Source organism: Mytilus edulis, chromosome 5, assembly GCF_963676685.1.
Source record: "Mytilus edulis chromosome 5, xbMytEdul2.2, whole genome shotgun sequence".
Classification (NCBI taxonomy): domain Eukaryota; kingdom Metazoa; phylum Mollusca; class Bivalvia; order Mytilida; family Mytilidae; genus Mytilus; species Mytilus edulis.
This window is the reverse complement of record NC_092348.1, coordinates 6,629,848-6,648,507: the sequence shown is the minus strand read 5'-3', so window position 1 is coordinate 6,648,507 and position 18,660 is coordinate 6,629,848. Positions and strand designations below refer to the sequence as shown.

At 31.2% G+C, this 18,660-nt stretch overlaps 2 protein-coding genes across 5 annotated transcripts in view; both read right to left on the bottom strand.

Moving 5' to 3' along the window:
* The window catches only part of LOC139522826 (cell adhesion molecule CEACAM5-like), a 108,892-nt gene extending 93,934 nt beyond the window's left edge, over positions 1-14,958 (bottom strand). For both annotated transcript variants that reach the window (XM_071316394.1, XM_071316398.1), the window contains exon 1: positions 14,817-14,958. The gene's annotated coding sequence lies outside the window, so the exon portion shown is untranslated. The remainder of the gene's footprint in view (positions 1-14,816) is intronic.
* On the bottom strand, positions 690-12,707 carry LOC139522829 (beta-1,4-galactosyltransferase galt-1-like). 3 transcript variants are annotated; one of them, XM_071316420.1, is made up of 3 exons: positions 12,593-12,707; positions 5,052-5,104; positions 690-2,271 (listed from the first exon to the last, which is right to left on the bottom strand). In XM_071316420.1, the coding sequence occupies exon 3, from the start codon at positions 2,239-2,241 to the stop codon at positions 892-894; it is 1,350 nt and encodes a 449-aa protein (XP_071172521.1). In that variant the 5' UTR covers positions 2,242-2,271; positions 5,052-5,104; positions 12,593-12,707; the 3' UTR covers positions 690-891. The 3 variants fall into 3 exon arrangements, with proteins under 3 accessions (XP_071172521.1, XP_071172519.1, XP_071172520.1); XM_071316418.1 differs by having other exon boundaries at positions 756-2,271; positions 5,061-5,104; positions 12,593-12,658; XM_071316419.1 differs by lacking the exon at positions 5,052-5,104 and having other exon boundaries at positions 756-2,271; positions 12,593-12,685.
* Positions 14,959-18,660: the final 3,702 nt, after the last annotated feature.

Genomic DNA, 18,660 nt, shown 5'->3' with positions numbered 1-18,660 from the left:
AATCTCTTAATTATGATACGACCCACATCTTTCATTCCCATAACTGTATCCTATCCTAATTCTGACTGAAAGCAAAGAATATAAATGAGGAAAAAGTCCTACTGATAGTTGGTGTTAAAAAAATATGATAAAGGTAAACACACCATTAAGCTAGAGCCTCCTACAATTCTGAATTACTCATCTAGTAAATTATACCATTTTTATATTCATTTTCACCGTTTTATTTTCTTATCTAGATGATCATTTTTACTTTCAGTTAAGGACAATAACTCCTACAAGGAGTCAATTGACGATTTTTTAAATATTGACAGATTTGTAGATTGTATCTAAATGATCAGTTTTAATGCTTACAGTTTCTATCTGCCTGCACGTAAAATAGTATTTCAAAAAAGCAAATAAAAAAAATCATTACTTTAAAGGCTATTTCTGATTTTTTATTATTTGTACATCTTATTTTGCTGATAATGTTTGCTGTTAACTATTTCCATCTCTAATAATTTTGTACAAAATATTAGGCAAAAGGGCAAAATAGGGGTAAAAATCATCATCAAAGGGCAATAACTCATATAAGGAGGTCAATTGACAGTATGAGCTGATTTGTTTGTAAATTTGATCTTGCTGATCATTTTTGCTGCTACCAGTTTCTCTCTATTACTGTGTCCAAGTAAATAATCAAAAACACACAAAACTTGTTAAAATTTGTAACTCAAGGGCAATAACTCCTACAAGGAGTTCAATGACAATTTGAGTCATGCTGACTTATTATAATGTAGATGTTATCTCTGAAATTTATTCTAAATGTAATAATAGAAGACAAATCTACTTAGAGAATATAAAGTAAAAAACATATGATATATTTTCTGAATAAAACTATAGGATTGAAACATTTAATTAAATTTTGTGTTTAACTTGTAATATTCTATTTTTCACAGCACTATATTTTCGTATCATGGTTTCATCCTTTACCCAATTATTACAATTCATTCCAAAGGTATTTAAACATCTTCGATAGTGATGAAGTAAAACTATCCATGGATCAGGAACAATAACTCTGTATTTTTCCACTAAAGGCTTGCTCACATGATGAATTCCAACTTCAAACACAGCAGATGGATTGACTATCACTTTTGTTCGTGAACGGCTGTACATTTGGGATCTAGTTGTGCAACCCAGTGCAACAACATCACCTTTTGACGTGCAATTGTAGAAAAATGCACTCTGTATCCTGATTCCTATCACAGTTTTGTTAAATAAAGGTGAAAGTGTTTCTTTCCAAAATAAGTTCTTGTCATGGGGAACGATTAATTCATCGATATCTTGGATTACTAACTTATCAGTTATACTCATGGCACGATAGAGACAATCCATGTGAGCTAGAGGCTGACCATGATTCTTTATCAATTTTAGATCTATTTCTCCAGGTAATTTCCATTGAATAGCAGTTATTTGGTTTGAATAATATTCAAAAACTTTTCTACTTTTTTTGTTTTGAATGTCATGATGGTAAATTATAAACTTTTCGGCACCAAAATATTTAGTAAATTCCATGAATTCTATCAGCTTATGAGGAAGGAAATCTCCGTATAAAGGAGGAACGCATACAGTATAGTCAAATCTAGCATTAGCAGGATTTATATCAATTAAATTCATTGTTATGTTATTTATCTGAAATGATTTAGTATAGTTTTCTGCTTTGACCTTTGCACTAACAGTCACCTGACACGGATTGAAATCGTCGGGTATAGGGCAGGACATCACCCATCCGCCATATTGTTTATTATGATTTTCAGCTAATACATATTTAGTGGCAGAAACCAGATAATATTCATTATTATCTCCCCTTAAATAGCAGACAATATCTAAACTTTTGTTAAAGTCTTTATTTAATAATGACATAATCCTTATGTAATGGTCAGCTACTCTTCTATCCAAGTAGGCTGAATAAACATAAAATATATCTTCTGCTACTGTTTGAAACTTAAGCTCCTTAGTTTCTGGACTTAGAAAGCAAGAAGATCCATTCCCTTTATAGTTAAAAATGTTATCTTTATCCAAAACTGAATTTATCTGCAAATGTCTAGAATCTGATTGAACATTAAGTTTGTCTTCAAAGTAACCAGCCTCATTTTGGATTTCTACAGAGTTCTTGTATAGTTGTAGCTGGTTATGCAGTGTACACATTGTGAAAACAAACAATACAGACATCACTGCTAGATAATAATATTTTTTTCGTCTTCCCATAATCCTTTGTACAAATTGCTTGTGTCAACACTGTGAACAGAAACAGTCTTTAGTCATATAATAAAAGTACTGTAAATTATAAAGCCAAAATAAGCTGAAAATTTTATAGACAAGATTTATTTTATTTTTAACAACAGAATAAAGAACACTGGTAGAATTTTTTCTGAACCAAGAAAATTTATATAAACAAATCTAAAGTAGTTATCATATTTGGATAATTCTTCCTTCTTCTGTACATGCATGTATTTTCCTTGTTTCCAATTTGCATGGATAAAAAAAGTCATATCATTGATTTTGCAAATTTGAAAAATTCTGTAAAAAGCTTTGTGAACATTTATTTTCTGTTTAAGACTAATATCTGATACCTTCACCCAAAAAATTTATGAAATTAAGTATCTGAGAGCAAGAATGAATATTAAGTATGTTAAATACCAAATGAATAACATAGAGAAAACATATATATTCAAATAAGGTTTTTTTCAGGTTATAAAGAGAACACACTCAGATGAAGCAATCATTCAAGCAAAGAGAAATGATGTAAGAATAGTGTGCAGCGCTTACATGTATATATGAGGTTAATAAGAGGTTAGAATAGTGTGCAGCGCTTACATGTATATATGAGGTTAAAACAAGGTAAGAATAGTGTGCAGCGCTTACATGTATATATGAGGTTAAAACGAGGTAAGAATAGTGTGCAGCGCTTACATGTATATATGAGGTTAAAACGAGGTAGGAATAGTGTGCAGCGCTTACATGTATATATGAGGTTAAAACGAGGTAGGAATAGTGTGCAGCGCTTACATGTATATATGAGGTTAAAACGAGGTTAGAATAGTGTGCAGCGCTTACATGTATATATGAGCTTAAAACGAGGTAAGAATAGTGTGCAGCGCTTACATGTATATATGAGGTTAAAACGAGGTAAGAATAGTGTGCAGCGCTTACATGTATATATGAGGTTAAAAAGAGGTTAGAATAGTGTGCAGCGCTTACATGTATATATGAGGTTAAAACGAGGTAAGAATAGTGTGCAGCGCTTACATGTATATATGAGGTTAAAACGAGGTAAGAATAGTGTGCAGCGCTTACATGTATATATGAGGTTAAAACGAGGTAAGAATAGTATGCAGCGCTTACATGTATATATGAGGTTAAAACGAGGTAAGAATAGTGTGCAGCGCTTACATGTATATATGAGGTTAAAACGAGGTAAGAATAGTATGCAGCGCTTACATGTATATATGAGGTTAAAACGAGGTAAGAATAGTGTGCAGCGCTTTCATGTATATATGAGGTTAAAACCAGGTTAAATAGTGTGCAGCGCTTACATGTATATATGAGGTTAAAACGAGGTAAGAATAGTGTGCAGCGCTTACATGTATATATGAGGTTAAAAAGAGGTTAGAATAGTGTGCAGCGCTTACATGTATATATGAGGTTAAAACGAGGTAAGAATAGTGTGCAGCGCTTACATGTATATATGAGGTTAAAACGAGGTAAGAATAGTGTGCAGTGCTTACATGTATATATGAGGTTAAAACGAGGTAAGAATAGTATGCAGCGCTTACATGTATATATGAGGTTAAAACGAGGTAAGAATAGTGTGCAGCGCTTTCATGTATATATGAGGTTAAAACAAGGTTAAATAGTGTGCAGCGCTTACATGTATATATGAGGTTAAAACGAGGTAAGAATAGTGTGCAGCGCTTACATGTATATATGAGGTTAAAACGAGGTTAGAATAGTGTGCAGCGCTTACATGTATATATGAGGTTAAAACGAGGTTAGAATAGTGTGCAGTGCTTACATGTATATATGAGGTTAAAACGAGGTAAGAATAGTGTGCAGCGCTTACATGTATATATGAGGTTAAAACGAGGTAAGAATAGTGTGCAGCGCTTACATGTATATATGAGGTTAAAACGAGGTAAGAATAGTGTGCTAAAGTTGAGAAATAACAATGTGAAGCTACCATCAAAGCAAACCTGATATAAAGAGTGGATAAAAAAAGAACAATAAAATTACTATAACAAAATGGTGCTTATTCACCAATGAGGATAAGGGATTTGACAAGGACTAACACTTTTCCCCTCTTGATGTATAGTTACAAACCCTGTAAGAAAAAGCAGTGCTGTGCTTAATAATGGCTTTCAATTCTTCTTCATGGCTACACATCTTCTACTTGGTTGCTGTATCTGGTACTTCATGGTGTATTCAACCTCAAAGTGTTGTCTTGGCTTCAAGTAGTTATAAATTGAGTATTTACTGGTAGGCAGAGAAGAAGCTTTGTTGTGTGGCCTATTGATCGATACAGATTAATTTGCTCATTTTGAGGCAAAATTATTGGTTCCCTTGTCCTTAAAAGAGGAAGTGTTTTAAAAAGACAAAAGAATTGACAATAAGCACTATACTGATATGGTCTAAGCCATGCTAAGCAGATTTATAGCAGATGTTATATACAGACCAGACTCTAGTGACTACCATCACAATCATCTATCATTATAATTCACTCATAATCAGTTTCAATGATGAAAATATGAAAATTGCTGATTTGAAAACTGATCAAAATATAAAATTAGCAACATTTCCTGACTAGTTGAAATTACAATGTATAACAATAAAACATTTAAAAAAAATATCATTTAGAAATCAAGTCATATTCTAATGCTGCTAGCTCAATTAATAGTATCTAAAGTCCAAGATTTGTTATCGGGAATCTGAGTGTTCCAAAACCTCAAAAAAATCTATGTGAACTGATTGTTATGAGTAAGTACAATGAGAAGCAACTGTTGCTAAAGAAACAAAATTACCAAATTTACTGAAAATATTCTTTCGCTGATCAATAAGCTTTCCCTGGTCATATCTGAAGGAAAAAAAATGCAATTACACATAATACAGATCAATATGCATTGTAATATATTTATAAAGGAGTAGGGGCAATAAGGCCCTAATTTGGCCCAAAAATTACTGCAAATTTAAAAGTTATCATACATATTTTTAAATTACTGAAAAGTATCTCAGGTAGAAGGTATTTAGAAAAACTAAATAATTTTGGACATTGAACAAGTTACCATGGCAACAAATCATGCCTTAATTTGCATATTTTGTACAATTTTGTGTTTTTCCTTGTTTTTCATCAAATTTTTAAGTATATTTTCGATTGGAAAAGTATGTGCGCACCCAAGAAACAACTTTATATTTCGTGAGATTTTGTCAATAGTAATAATAAAGCTTCAGGTAAATTATTTTGTTGTTTCTTGGCTGCGCACGATGTTTCCACAACAGAAATAAAGATAGAAAACTGCATAAATTCTGAATTTTCATCGTTTTTGTGAAAACAGTACATATTATGACGTAATTGTGACGTCATCACATAAGAATCTTAATGTTTTTCATTGATATTTCTTGACCCTATGCATTTTTAAAGATTATGTGCCAATTGGAATAAAGGGCTGCGCTTTAGCGCATGATACGCCCGTTGCTCTTTTAACTTGTCTTTTATGCTTTAAATGAATTTATATGATCAACTAGAAATATATATACAAATCAAAAGAGATGTTACATTAATATATTCACCAAAGTTTCATAAAATCCCCCTTTTTTAGGTATAAAAATTCATTACTTAAGAAAACGTAAAATCTAAAATTTATAAAAATGAAAAGGGAGCTTATATCAATAGATATAAACAATTTATCAAAGTTGCATAAAATTTTGTGAAAGTGTTAGTTATTGTCCAAAATTCGAAAATCCCCCCTTTTTTAAGCATAAAAATTCATAACACGGAAATGTAAAATCTGAAATTTATAAAAATTGAAAGGGAGCTTACATCAATAGATATAAACAATTCACCAAAGTTTCATGGACATTGGTGAAAGCCTTTTTGAGTTAATGTCCAAAGTGTTGAAAATCCCCTTTTTTTATGAATAAAGCCCCATAAATCCAAAACTTAAAATCTGAAATTTATAAAAATTAAAAGGGAGCTTACATCAATAGATATAAACAATTCACCAAAGTTTCATGGACATTGGTGAAAGCCTTTTTGAGTTATTGTCCGAAGTGTTGAAAATCACCCTTTTTTTTATGAATAAAGCCCCATAAATCCAAAACTTAAAATCTGAAATTTATAAAAATTAAAAGGGAGCTTACATCAATAGATATAAACAATTCACCAAAGTTTCATGGACATTGGTGAAAGCCTTTTTGAGTTATTGTCCGAAGTGTTGAAAATCCCCCTTTTTTTATGAATAAAGCCCCATAAATCCAAAACTTAAAATCTGAAATTTATAAAAATTGAAAGGGAGCTTACATCAATAGATATAAAAAATTCACCAAAGTTTCATGGACATTGGTGAAAGCCTTTTTGAGTTATTGTCCGAAGTTTTGAAAATCCCCCCTTTTTTTATGAATAAAGCCCCATAAATCCAAAACAATCTGAAATTAAAAAAAAACGAAAGGGAGCTTACGTCAATAGATATAAACAATTCACTTAAGTTTCATGGAAATTGGTGAAAGTGTTTTTGAGTTATTGTCCGAAGTGTGGACGACGGACGGACGGACGGACGGACAACGGTATACCATAATACGCCCCGTCTAAAAGACGACGGGCGTATAAAAACTTGTCAAACATTTTATTTTCTTGGGCCAAAACCAGGCCTTAATGCCCCTACTCCTTCATTTTACAGTTCAAATCATATTTCAATTATAAGAATCTTGTAACAAAAGTCATTCAGAATGAAAATATTGTATCTGAACTTTTCCTGTTTTCAACTGATCAGTAGAAAAATTAACTCTAGTGTCAAGAGACTAGAAGACTATAGTTGGCTTTAATTTACTAAGTTCTTCTAAAGAAGATTTTTGTTTACTAATATAAACAAATGATGAAGCATTTTCATTCAGTAATATGCTGTTCCACAAAAGCTAAGGAAATTATGAGACTGTTTGAATCATTAGTTTTCAAATATAGTTTAAAAACTTAAAACATCAATCAGGAAAAATATACAAATATAGAACATTGGCACATAAATAACCTGACATTATTCACCAATACTTCTGTTAGTAATTCAATCTGGACAATTGGAAAAGGTCAAGCTACTCGAGGATCTAAACAAACAACCTCTGACAAGGTGAATCAATATATTAACACTAATTGGCAGGTACAAACTTATAAGTGGATTATGACTTACACTAAGGGGGTCTCAAAGAAAAAAGTCGTGGAGAAGGATATGTGATGGCTCTGTGCAAGTATATTATTCTAAGTGGTGGATCCTGAGGAAGGGGGAGGTGTTAGGGGGTTTAACACCCCTTTTTTGTGGAAGATCAATGCATTTGAATTGGGACATATGGTTGGAACCCCACTTTATTCTGGGTTGGGAACTCACCCTTCTGAAAATGGCTGGATCGGTTAGTAATGAAGTAACTGTATAACTTACAAAGTGATTCAATATGGTTCTGATAGGAAGAGTATTTACACAAGTTTACATATGAGAAATTATAGAAACAAGTAAAGTTAAATAAAACACCTAGAACAAAGTAAACTGATCATATAGGAGCTTACCTATCAAGGAAAACGAGCTTCCATGAGTAAAATTATAAATTTCCTTCAAAATCTGACCTAAATGTTCAACATTTTAAGAAATACATTTTCATTGTTGTTTTTAAGAAGTACTCTTTACCCATAACGCTACCATGAGAGTCCTTGTTAAAACAAAACAATAGCTTTTAGAGTCAATACACATTTTATCATACAAGCATAACTTCGTAAGACCTTTTGTAATGGGCAAGTACCACATATAAGAAATAAAAACACCGAAGTAAAACACACATTTTAAACAAACATATATACAAGACATACAAATACACTAGTAAAAACACACAAGAAATTCTCACATTTAAAATATAAGACAAATGTTTCTTTAAAATTAATTTCAAAGTCTATGTTAGCATAAGCAATACATTAATTAGAAGCCCTACTGAAATTTTACATGAAGTAGTGGCAGATTCAGGGGGTCAAAGAGTGCAAATACCTCTTTTTGATTAGAAAAAAATTAGCATTTTCATATCATTTTATGGCAGGAAATCATCCATTTTTTTTCACTTGCTCTGCTCAGCAGTATATATATCATTTTTGGAAGTTATCCCCTTTTAAAAATTCTAGATCTGTCCCTGTGAATCATTGTATAAGCTCAAAAATAATAGTGTAAATATTGAACATATGAAGCACTATTCATTAAGTAAGGAAGGTACTTGGGAAGATCCACAAGGTCAAAGCAATCAATGACTTCAAACTTGTATTGGATGCTTGTCTGCTTAACAAACAGCACTCTGGAGGAAGAACATAGTATGGTCAGCTCAGAGTAAGTATGTTTAGTCTTAAAGTTCATCTTTACTTTTTCATTGACCAACTGGTATAAAAGTGCATTACAATGTGAAATACGTTTAATTAAGACTGCAACAGGATGCTTACAGGGGTAGTTCCTAGATCATCCACACACAAGGAAAACTTTTCTAAAGAAAAACTAGAAAGACTTTGTTCTCCGACATCATGTAAAGATTATTAAAGCATTATTGTCATTCGTGATAAGGGAACATACTAGTTGTTATAACTTTGCCCCTAATTCAACCATTACAATAGAAACATTTTTATCTATAAATTTTACAGACAAAAGTTTAAGTTTTGAGTTTCTCTATACAACTAAAATATCTCAAATTATTAATACTAACAAGTATGTAAGCAATATTTAATATAATTTTTGCTGCATCATTTATACTTAAGTTTCTAAGCTATATCAAATATGATTTTGCTGCATCATTTTATACTTGAGTGATAGACAAATAAGTAATAAGATATTCAAAACTCTCTATTCAACAAAACCCATAATCCGTGAAAAAACAACAAATTATGACAGGTCATATCAGACAGATCACCATGGATTATAAAAATCTGACATATTACCAAAATTTATATCATAATTCATCTTCGTTCAAACTCTCTTCTCTCAGTCCTAATGAAAGAAAATTGTTGACATAAATGTCTACTTCTGTGTCCCAAGGTGTAGTCTTCCATACTGTAGAGAAATAGGATTCTGTATAGAGATCACTAAAACATATCATATTTCAATATAAGACATTTAAATAACCTCTAACTATCTGAATAGATACCACTGAACCTTTAAACAAGTGAATCTCCATAACAGTTCTTTGTTCAAGGAGCGCATGAACCATGAATTTCCTTCGGTATTCATATTTTTTGGCCTTGGTTGTAAGTGAGAATGGGGAAATGATAATACGCAAGAAATGTTTTTTGGTTTGAATTCAAGCTAGTTCAGTTTAATTGACCACCATATAAATGCAGAATATTTAATGTTTGTCTGAGTATATCTATAAAATTGACCAACATCAACTAACATTTGTGTCACAAAATAAAGATTTTAAATTATTGAGCCCAGAAAAAAATGATTCATTTCACCTTGAAAGACTAATAATATCTAGGATATCTATTTGCTAAAAATAATGTGACACTATTTGTTCTGATGATTTGAATGTTTTCTTGAGAGATAAAATTAGAAATTCAAATGTGGTAGACACCCTTTTAGGTTTCGAAAAAGTGCAGGTTAATGCCGCTACAAGGCACTCACACCAGCAAAGTAAAATGGGATTAATATAAGTGTTCGATAATCTAACCACTACACCACAGCTCTCCTTCACAGTGTAGTGTTGTGTCACGATAATCTAACCACTACACCACAGCTCTCCTTCACAGTGTAGTGTTGTGTCACGATAATCTAACCACTACACCACAGCTCTCCTTCACAGTGTAGTGTTGTGTCACATCACATTGCTTAACATTATTGTGTCATTTCTAAATTTGATAACCAGAATAATTTGGAAACATATGATATAAATCTCCAATACCAATTCTAATATGACAGTCTTCTTAAGCTTTGGGTACAAAGCCATGTTCTAATTCAAATAGAACATGGACTGTACGTGATTGACGTCACAATTGAAATTGCAACGTCAGATGAATTTTGAACAACGCCAGAAATCAAAATGGACATTTTTGTTGGTGTTGCTCGCTACTAAGGAAATTAAATGAAAACATTCTAAAAGTAAGTTTAAATGTTTCTGTTCTTTTTTTGTTGATAAACTACTAATTTTATATAACGTTTTTGGGTCATGAAATTAAAATGGCGACATTCTGAGCGTCTACTATAGGTCAGTTTCGAAGTGAAAAAGTTCAAATATTCCTATTAGAATCGAAATAATTCTATCCTGCCATGCTCTATGCTCATTTTAACATGGGTAGGCATTATATTTGTAAACATTTAATACCTCGCTAACGCTCGGTATTAAGATTTTAACAAATATAATGCCCACCCATGTTAAAATGAGCATAGAGCATGGCAGTATAGAATTATTTCTTAAGTCTATTTATTTTAAGACTATAAAACCAAAATGTTTTTCATGATATGACTTTATCTGGTAAAAGGAATTATAGATTAAGAATTCTATAAATACCCTAAATTTATATACAGGAAATATATACCCTTCATCCTTATAAAAAGCATGTTATAATGTCTTCTCTTTCTTTACAATAACCATTAAAATACATCAGGGATGCATTAAAGGTTCTAAATCTAAATAGAGGTATTTATATGTGTTTACAATAATTACCAATCAAAGACTCAACAGTTTTTATATTGCTTACATGCACGTCATGCAGACTTAGTGTATAGATGTATCATTGGCAATCATACCCCATCTCCTTTAATTTCTTATTTCTTTGAGTTTCACAAACTAGTGCTGATTTCAAGCTATAGCTAGAGTATTTTCCAGCATCTCTAAAGTGAGCACATTGGTAGTGTATAATTACTGTTTCTACAGACTCTCCAATTCTTTTAAGCTTTTTTTCCAAAATGCTGTCAAATGCTAAGGGGTGTTATCACAAATGCTATCAACATGGTGTAGAGACAGTAATTATACAATACTAACATTATTATCCCAGCCAGCTGCCAATGCAAGAAAAAACATTAATATGATAACAATGCTAACCGGTTTTCTTTTCTCAGTCCTGAGGCCTACTTTTTTTCAGCTTTTTAAGTGAGATTGGCATTAACCTTGAAAATAAGGTGTGCAATATTACATTTTTTTACTTTTGACAATGTTTCTGTGTATCATTTGTCATCTGTTTGGTATTTTATAGTGTCTTTCTATGTTGTGATGTTAGCCTATAGGCTCTGTGTTGAAGACTGTACCTTAATCTATTATGGTTTACTTTTATAAATTGTGACTTGGATGGAGAGTTTTCTCATTGGCACTCATATTACATCTTCCTATATCTATATCATATTATTTGTTAGGACTGATACCATTTTAGGAAAATAATTATTCTAGCCCAGACTATAAAAGACCTTGTCAGATTAAATCTTGTATATTTTTTCTACTCAATTTGGATATTTGCTTTAAAATAGCCGATGATGTGGCTACAGAAGGGGTCATAAACCTTAAAATAGCTGATGATGTGGCTACAGAAGGGGTCATAAACCTTAAAATAGCTGATGATGTGGCTACAGAAGGGGTCATAAACCTTAAAATAGCCGATGATGTGGCTACAGAAGGGGTCATAAACCTTAAAATAGCCGATGATGTGGCTACAGAAGGGGTCATAAACCTTAAAATAGCCGATGATGTGGCTACAGAAGGGGTCATAAACCTTAAAATAGCCGATGATGTGGCTACAGAAGGGGTCATAAACCTTAAAATAGCCGATGATGTGGCTACAGAAGGGGTCATAAACCTTAAAATAGCCGATGATGTGGCTACAGAAGGGGTCATAAACCTTAAAATAGCCGATGATGTGGCTACAGAAGGGGTCATAAACCTTAAAATAGCCGATGATGTGGCTACAGAAGGGGTCATAAACCTTAAAATAGCCGATGATGTGGCTACAGAAGGGGTCATAAACCTTAAAATAGCCGATGATGTGGCTACAGAAGGGGTCATAAACCTTAAAATAGCCGATGATGTGGCTACAGAAGGGGTCATAAACCTTAAAATAGCCGATGATGTGGCTACAGAAGGGGTCATAAACCTTAAAATAGCCGATAGATTGTATTTCTGTTGTATTTTTAAGATGTGTATTTGAGTAAAAGATACAAGCTTTTTACCATTAAAATACCAACTTCTCAGTTTTGTTGTAAAATGTTTAAACTTTGAATAACATATTATTAAGCCAATCAAGAAAACAAGTTAACTATCAAAGCTGGCAGTTAATACAAATGTTCAGTTGGATTCCCAATTCAACAAAGCGTAAGCTAAAGCATTACAAGCATTAAATTTGTAAACAACTTACACTACACTAATACAGTAATGGTGGATTCTTTTTCAGTTTGGATACCCCATTTAAAATTCTACCTGTTTCATACTAACAATAGGACACAAGAAAGTTCATGCACTATTTACTATTTATACATAATATTCCAAGTACATAAAAAACAAGTAAATATTTTATGAAATTTGTAAAGACTTTTTTAAATGAGGGTTGAACAGTTACCAGCATATCATATTCAACAATAAATATATTTAAATAAATTTGGATGAATAATCAGTATTAACTATGCAAAATGATATGTCACCAGTTCCAGACTAACGGAGCAGCAATAAAGTTTCCACAATTATATTTCTTGATACAGTGAATTCACACTATTTACTTTGATCATAATTGTAACAGCTCTTAAATAATATGTCAGTTAAAAGAAGTTTTAAATCATCAGAGACATTAATAAGGCTGTTATAATGTCATAACACAAAATTACAGGAAATCAAACAAGACACAAACTATCACAGAAAGATCAACAGATACTATTATCTAATTTAATCAGATTAAGGAATTTATCTGCTCTAGTAGGGAGCATAAATGTTAGAAGGTTATGTACAACTATGGTACTGGAAGACCTTCACCAACAAGATGGTCGATAAAAGTCTATTCCTTTTCAGCATTTGTCATATAACATTACTATTTAGAAATAAGGTTGAACATCATACTGATTTCTGAAACAGATTCAGCAACTCTTTAGATGCTGAACCTTGCTGTCCAGTGACATAAATAGGAATTAAGTTTCACATTTTACTTGACTAATCAAACAAACCCTGTAACACTCTGGATTCTGACTGACCTAAGGGGGGGCCCACTCCAGTCATGCATCAGTGATTCCCTATATAATCAACCAAATTTTTCCCACTAAAGGGGGGGGGCAGGCCCCCAAGGCCCCCACCCCCTGGATCCGCCTATGATTTTGAATATGTAACAAGCATGTATCATTGAATCCAACGAAATGAAATTTAATTTTTTTTAAACTGTTTTTCTTCCAGCCGGCCAACTTAGTACTTGAAACATTAAAGTACTTTCTACCCACAAGGACAATTTTTAAAATTGAAATTCAATCCATAATTTGTCATCATTTTAAATGAAGGATATGTTTACTATTTCTGAATATGATGTATTAATTACATTATCATAAACAAAACACAGAGAATATAGATCTTTATCTTTCTTTAATCTATTTCAATGACGCCTTACTATACAAATCATTATTTATGTGAAAAGATCAATTTCTATTTTATAAAGTTTCAACTTTGAGCAAAAACAGTATCATATTTTTCAAAAAATCAATTTGTGAACAATAAAGCAAGGCTTAGATGAATGGATTTTAGTTTCATTCATATAAGCACTGGTTTAACCAGTCAAAGTTAAAACATCACTTGAAACTGATCAGACCCACACAGAAAAAAAATTCTCAGCCAATATATAAGCCATAGTCTATAAATAGTAAAGTAACTATTAGTAAATTTCATTTAGACATTGAGATGAAGCCCATGCACTTTTAATTACCATATTAACATATGGTCACTACTTTTAGAGTTAAATGTTGTAAATTTATTAATTTTCTCGTCTTAGAGGATATCTTATTTTCCAGCACCATTTGTTCTTATCAAAGCAACAAAACATTTGTATTTCATAGATGATCTCTTTTCCCCAAACAAATCTATGAATGTAGTATCCTGCAAATCAGAATGAATTCATGTAGTATGGCTGTCATAAGATATTGAGCTCATATACAAACTTATTCATCTTCAGAGGAGTGGTAAGACAATGATCATGTTAATGCAGCCCTCCCCCTTTTCAGAGCATGCTTTACTCTAATGTATAGCGTTAGAGACTATACACTTAACAAATAACTTATGAGACAAATTTACCATATAATTGAATATTGTCTCTATACTTTTAAGTAATGTAAAACTTTTGGGAGTATACTCTTAAATCTAACTTTTCAGACTATACTTTAAAGTGCTTGCCTTAAACATTACATGTCTCATTTGAACCTGTATGCATGCAATCTTTGCTGTAACCTCAGTTGGGAATGGATTGGGCATGTGCTCAGCATGTTCTGTTATTGCAAAGAAAGTCTAGTAAGAGGTTTAGTGTTTTCTTTGACATGCATCATTCTTATACAGTTGATAACTAGACACTTATTTTCATTTTGTATCTTTCATCATGCTTTACCATAAAATCCTACCTCAACATATCTTTTCTGTGTTGTCTTGAGTAAGTTCTTTTCACATCCATATCTAGGTGTACTTTATTCTGTAGCTATAATTGTATTTTTTTTCTTCGCTAATTCTGTGAACTATTGTTTTTTGAAATTATATTTCTGGATGCTGAAAAATAAATATTGGTATAATTGAATGTAACTAATTAAGCAGAAAGATAAAGCAAAAAATAACAGACAGAGTTACGTTTCATAAAAAAATATATGCGTGAATGAATCTTGTAGCTTTGTATGCGTCCCTAAAGATAACTATATAATGGTCTTAAACAAAGTGATCTAATGTTCCTTGTTTAGAACAGTCACTTTCAGTAAATTAAAGTCAAACATATTTGTTGTGTTCAATGAACTCTTCTGGATTATAACTTTCACCAGGAACATCATATACTGATAAAACTAATGACCCAATATGGAGTTAGAATTGTCAGGAACCTGATACCATCTGGCTTTGACCAATGATACAATAAAAGGAATTATGTTTTAAGAAATAATGCATCCATAAATCATTAATTATGTGAAAATATTATTTATTTCTCAAATTTCAAAACATTTCACAAAATTAGAAAAATTTCTTGTTCTCAATAGGATCAAATTATTACCAGAGGCAGAAGTGAACCTGAGTGTCATAGGAAGAGATGAGTTATATCTATTGTGTAACTATAAACCTAGGTGACTTATCCTGGATAATTATAGTCAATTTGATATAGATTAATTCAAATATTAGATTATGATAACAATGATCTTAACTAGTCATTGTAGGCTGTGTGTGGTACTGTACAATGATTTAACTCTTTTTCTGTTTACTTGCACTCTCAGTACAAAATCTTATTCATCAAATCTAAATAGGAATAAAACTAGATATAGAAAAAATATGTCTAGCAACAACACATTGACTAGCAAAGAGGTGTGAATAAAAAAGGTAGAGTTAGAAATCAGAAAAAGAGAGCTTACTATGTAGAGAGGTATGCCTCTAATATAAATTCTGACTGGTTACTGATGGTTCAATTCTAGAGCAGAAACTAAAAAAAATTTATCTCTGTCTTACAAATGGCTTGTTTTTTGTCATCCTGATCACACACATCAGAAGGGCACTTAACTAGTAACAAAATATGTGTGTCTACTTATGCTAAATTGTAATAAGTTTACTAAGATTAAAAACAGATTTGTCTATTCTAAATTAAAGATGATAAATGCAGATTAAACTCAACTCAATCTGAATAAACACCACTGTCAAAATGTTACTTTAAAATTACAGATCATCAAAAAAATCAAAATTACCATCTTTATTGACAACAGTGGGAGAAACCTAGAGAATAATTGTCAAATTACAGCAAATTACTCGATAATTTCTATAATTCTAAATTCTTCACGTAAGTCATCAGTAGGCCACCCTTTGACACCAAATATGGTCACAGGTAAATAACAGGTGAGATAGGCTACCTACTAATTTAGTTTTTCACCTGGACGAATCCGTCAGCTCTGCACGCTAGGGTTTCCGTCACCTTTTACAGTAACTACCAAAGTTCAAAGAGAATTAATATTATGAGAAGCTATGAAATGAAAAAATTGAAGTGTAAATTTTGACACCACATATGGCATTACATGTTGATTTTACATGCACGACCTTTGATGACCTGTGATGTCCGACTGATCCTGATGACAGTTGGCTAATGAAGTCAGAGAGCTAATTATTCCATGACATGCATTATATATAATCCCTCCTATTCATGGTTTATTTGTCAACAATATTACAATATCATTAGGAATTCTATTCCCAGGCTTCACCTTCATAATTTCTCATAAAGTGTAGAAAATATCCAATGAGTAATATGTTACACTGTAACTTTCTATCCAGTTGATCATAAAAACGAAAGTAAAATTGCAAAGACAGCCAACTTTTATGATTTCTAACATGCAAATTTTAGTAATGAATAATCTTTATTTTTCTACTCCAATAAAAATATTTTGTGTATCTCTGGGGAACATAAAATTACTGTAGAAATTTAAGAAACTTTTTTATATTCCAAACATAGTGCAACTAGAGTTTCCATTCCTAAGACCTTTAAAGATTGCTCTGATTGATAACAGAAACAGCTGATTATTTGGAGTTTTTGTTAAAATATTAACTGAAATGAGACAACTTTTCCAAATGACACAGAAATTAACAACTATTATGTTACTGTAGGTCTTTTACAATGAGCAAACCCCATACTGCATAGTCCACAATGAAAGGCCCAAAAATTACAAATGTAAAACATTCCACTGAGAAAACTAATGTACAAAAATTTAACGAAAAACAAAGATGTAAATGTTTTCCAGATGCAAATACTTACTGTATTCCCAAAGCAATTTTTTTTATTTGTAATTACTTTTGACAAACAACTAAAAAATCTGCCAAAACTTTTGAATGTTTTTGAAAAATTATTTTGAAAGATGAGAATGGAAAAGTTTTATTTTTTTTAATATATTATAATATGTCATAATTAAAATAAAAAATATCATTAATGGCAGCCACCTAAAATCCACATAAACATATTATAGAAAAATAGTTTCAATATTACAATATTGTATATATGTACCATAAAAGGACAAGCAGACTGATCATTATCCATCAATATAAAAAACAACTTGAATTACTCATCTGCTTTGATTTCTATGATTGATGATCTACAACTGTATGTGTATTTCATCATTTACAGATCATTGACTAAAACAAACAAAATCTATCTCTTTAGATAGGTAATGATTCTAAATTTCTGAAATTTGTCAAAAAATAGTCATTTCCACAAATCATGAAAGAGTTGTACCCTAGCTTGTGTTCTTAATTTTACATGTTGTACCTATGACTAAAATAAACTGTATCATGTCAAAAACTTTTAACCTACGAGTGCAATGATTCATAAAGACATTTCAAAAACATTTCATGAATTGAAACATAAGAGAAATAGAATATATTTTTTTGGCAAAATTTTCAATTTTAAATAAAAATTGGCAGACAATCTGCAGCATGAAATTTGTATTTTTAACAGATGAGATTTACATGTTCTTTCTATTAAAGTTCCTATTCTAAAAAGAATTAACAACACTGCTTATCCTAGTTTAATGAAAGAACCGTCTTAATCTCCAATACATTTTTATTAATGTACATGTGTATATAAGGGCAATAGCTCCAACATATTTTTGAGATTCTCTTAACTTTTCATAAAAATAATACATGTATAAGAAAAATATGAATGAGATCACCAAAAGTGTATTTTTCCTATGATTATTATTTCAAAGGACATATAAATTCCTATCAAAAATCTGAAAAGAAATTTTTATTTGAAAGTCTATACAATGCTATTTCAATAGAAATTCATTTCAAGGGGACACAACTTCTGTAAGACTAGTTGAATTGTACTGATTTCTTAACTTACTTGTTTGTGACATTACCGACATAACATAACCTTGATACATATTTTTTTTATAAAATTTCTTAAAGAAAAGTAGGTATTAAGGTGCTTATAATGTTAAATATAATGAATACTTGCAAGGGACATAACTCCTTCAAAAATAGTTGATCATCACTGACTTTCCAACTTCATTAATATAAACAGTAAAAAAAAAAACAGATTTAAAATTTTATAAATATCAGGCATAAATTGCACACCTGTGAGTGCTTACAAACTGACAAATTGTCCAGTGCTAAGATGAAAAAATTCAACCAGTAAAAATATAACAAGTTGTGAGACTGGTAGATGTGATCTAAAGTTAAAATATCTTAATTTTCTACTAAGGACTTAAAATGATAAATCTAGAAATGTTTGAGACGTTT

What these genes read in the sequence shown, in the direction of transcription:
- LOC139522829 (XM_071316420.1), bottom strand. Translation starts at nt 2,241, where the DNA reads ATGGGAAGACGAAAAAAATATTATTATCTAGCAGTGATGTCTGTATTG.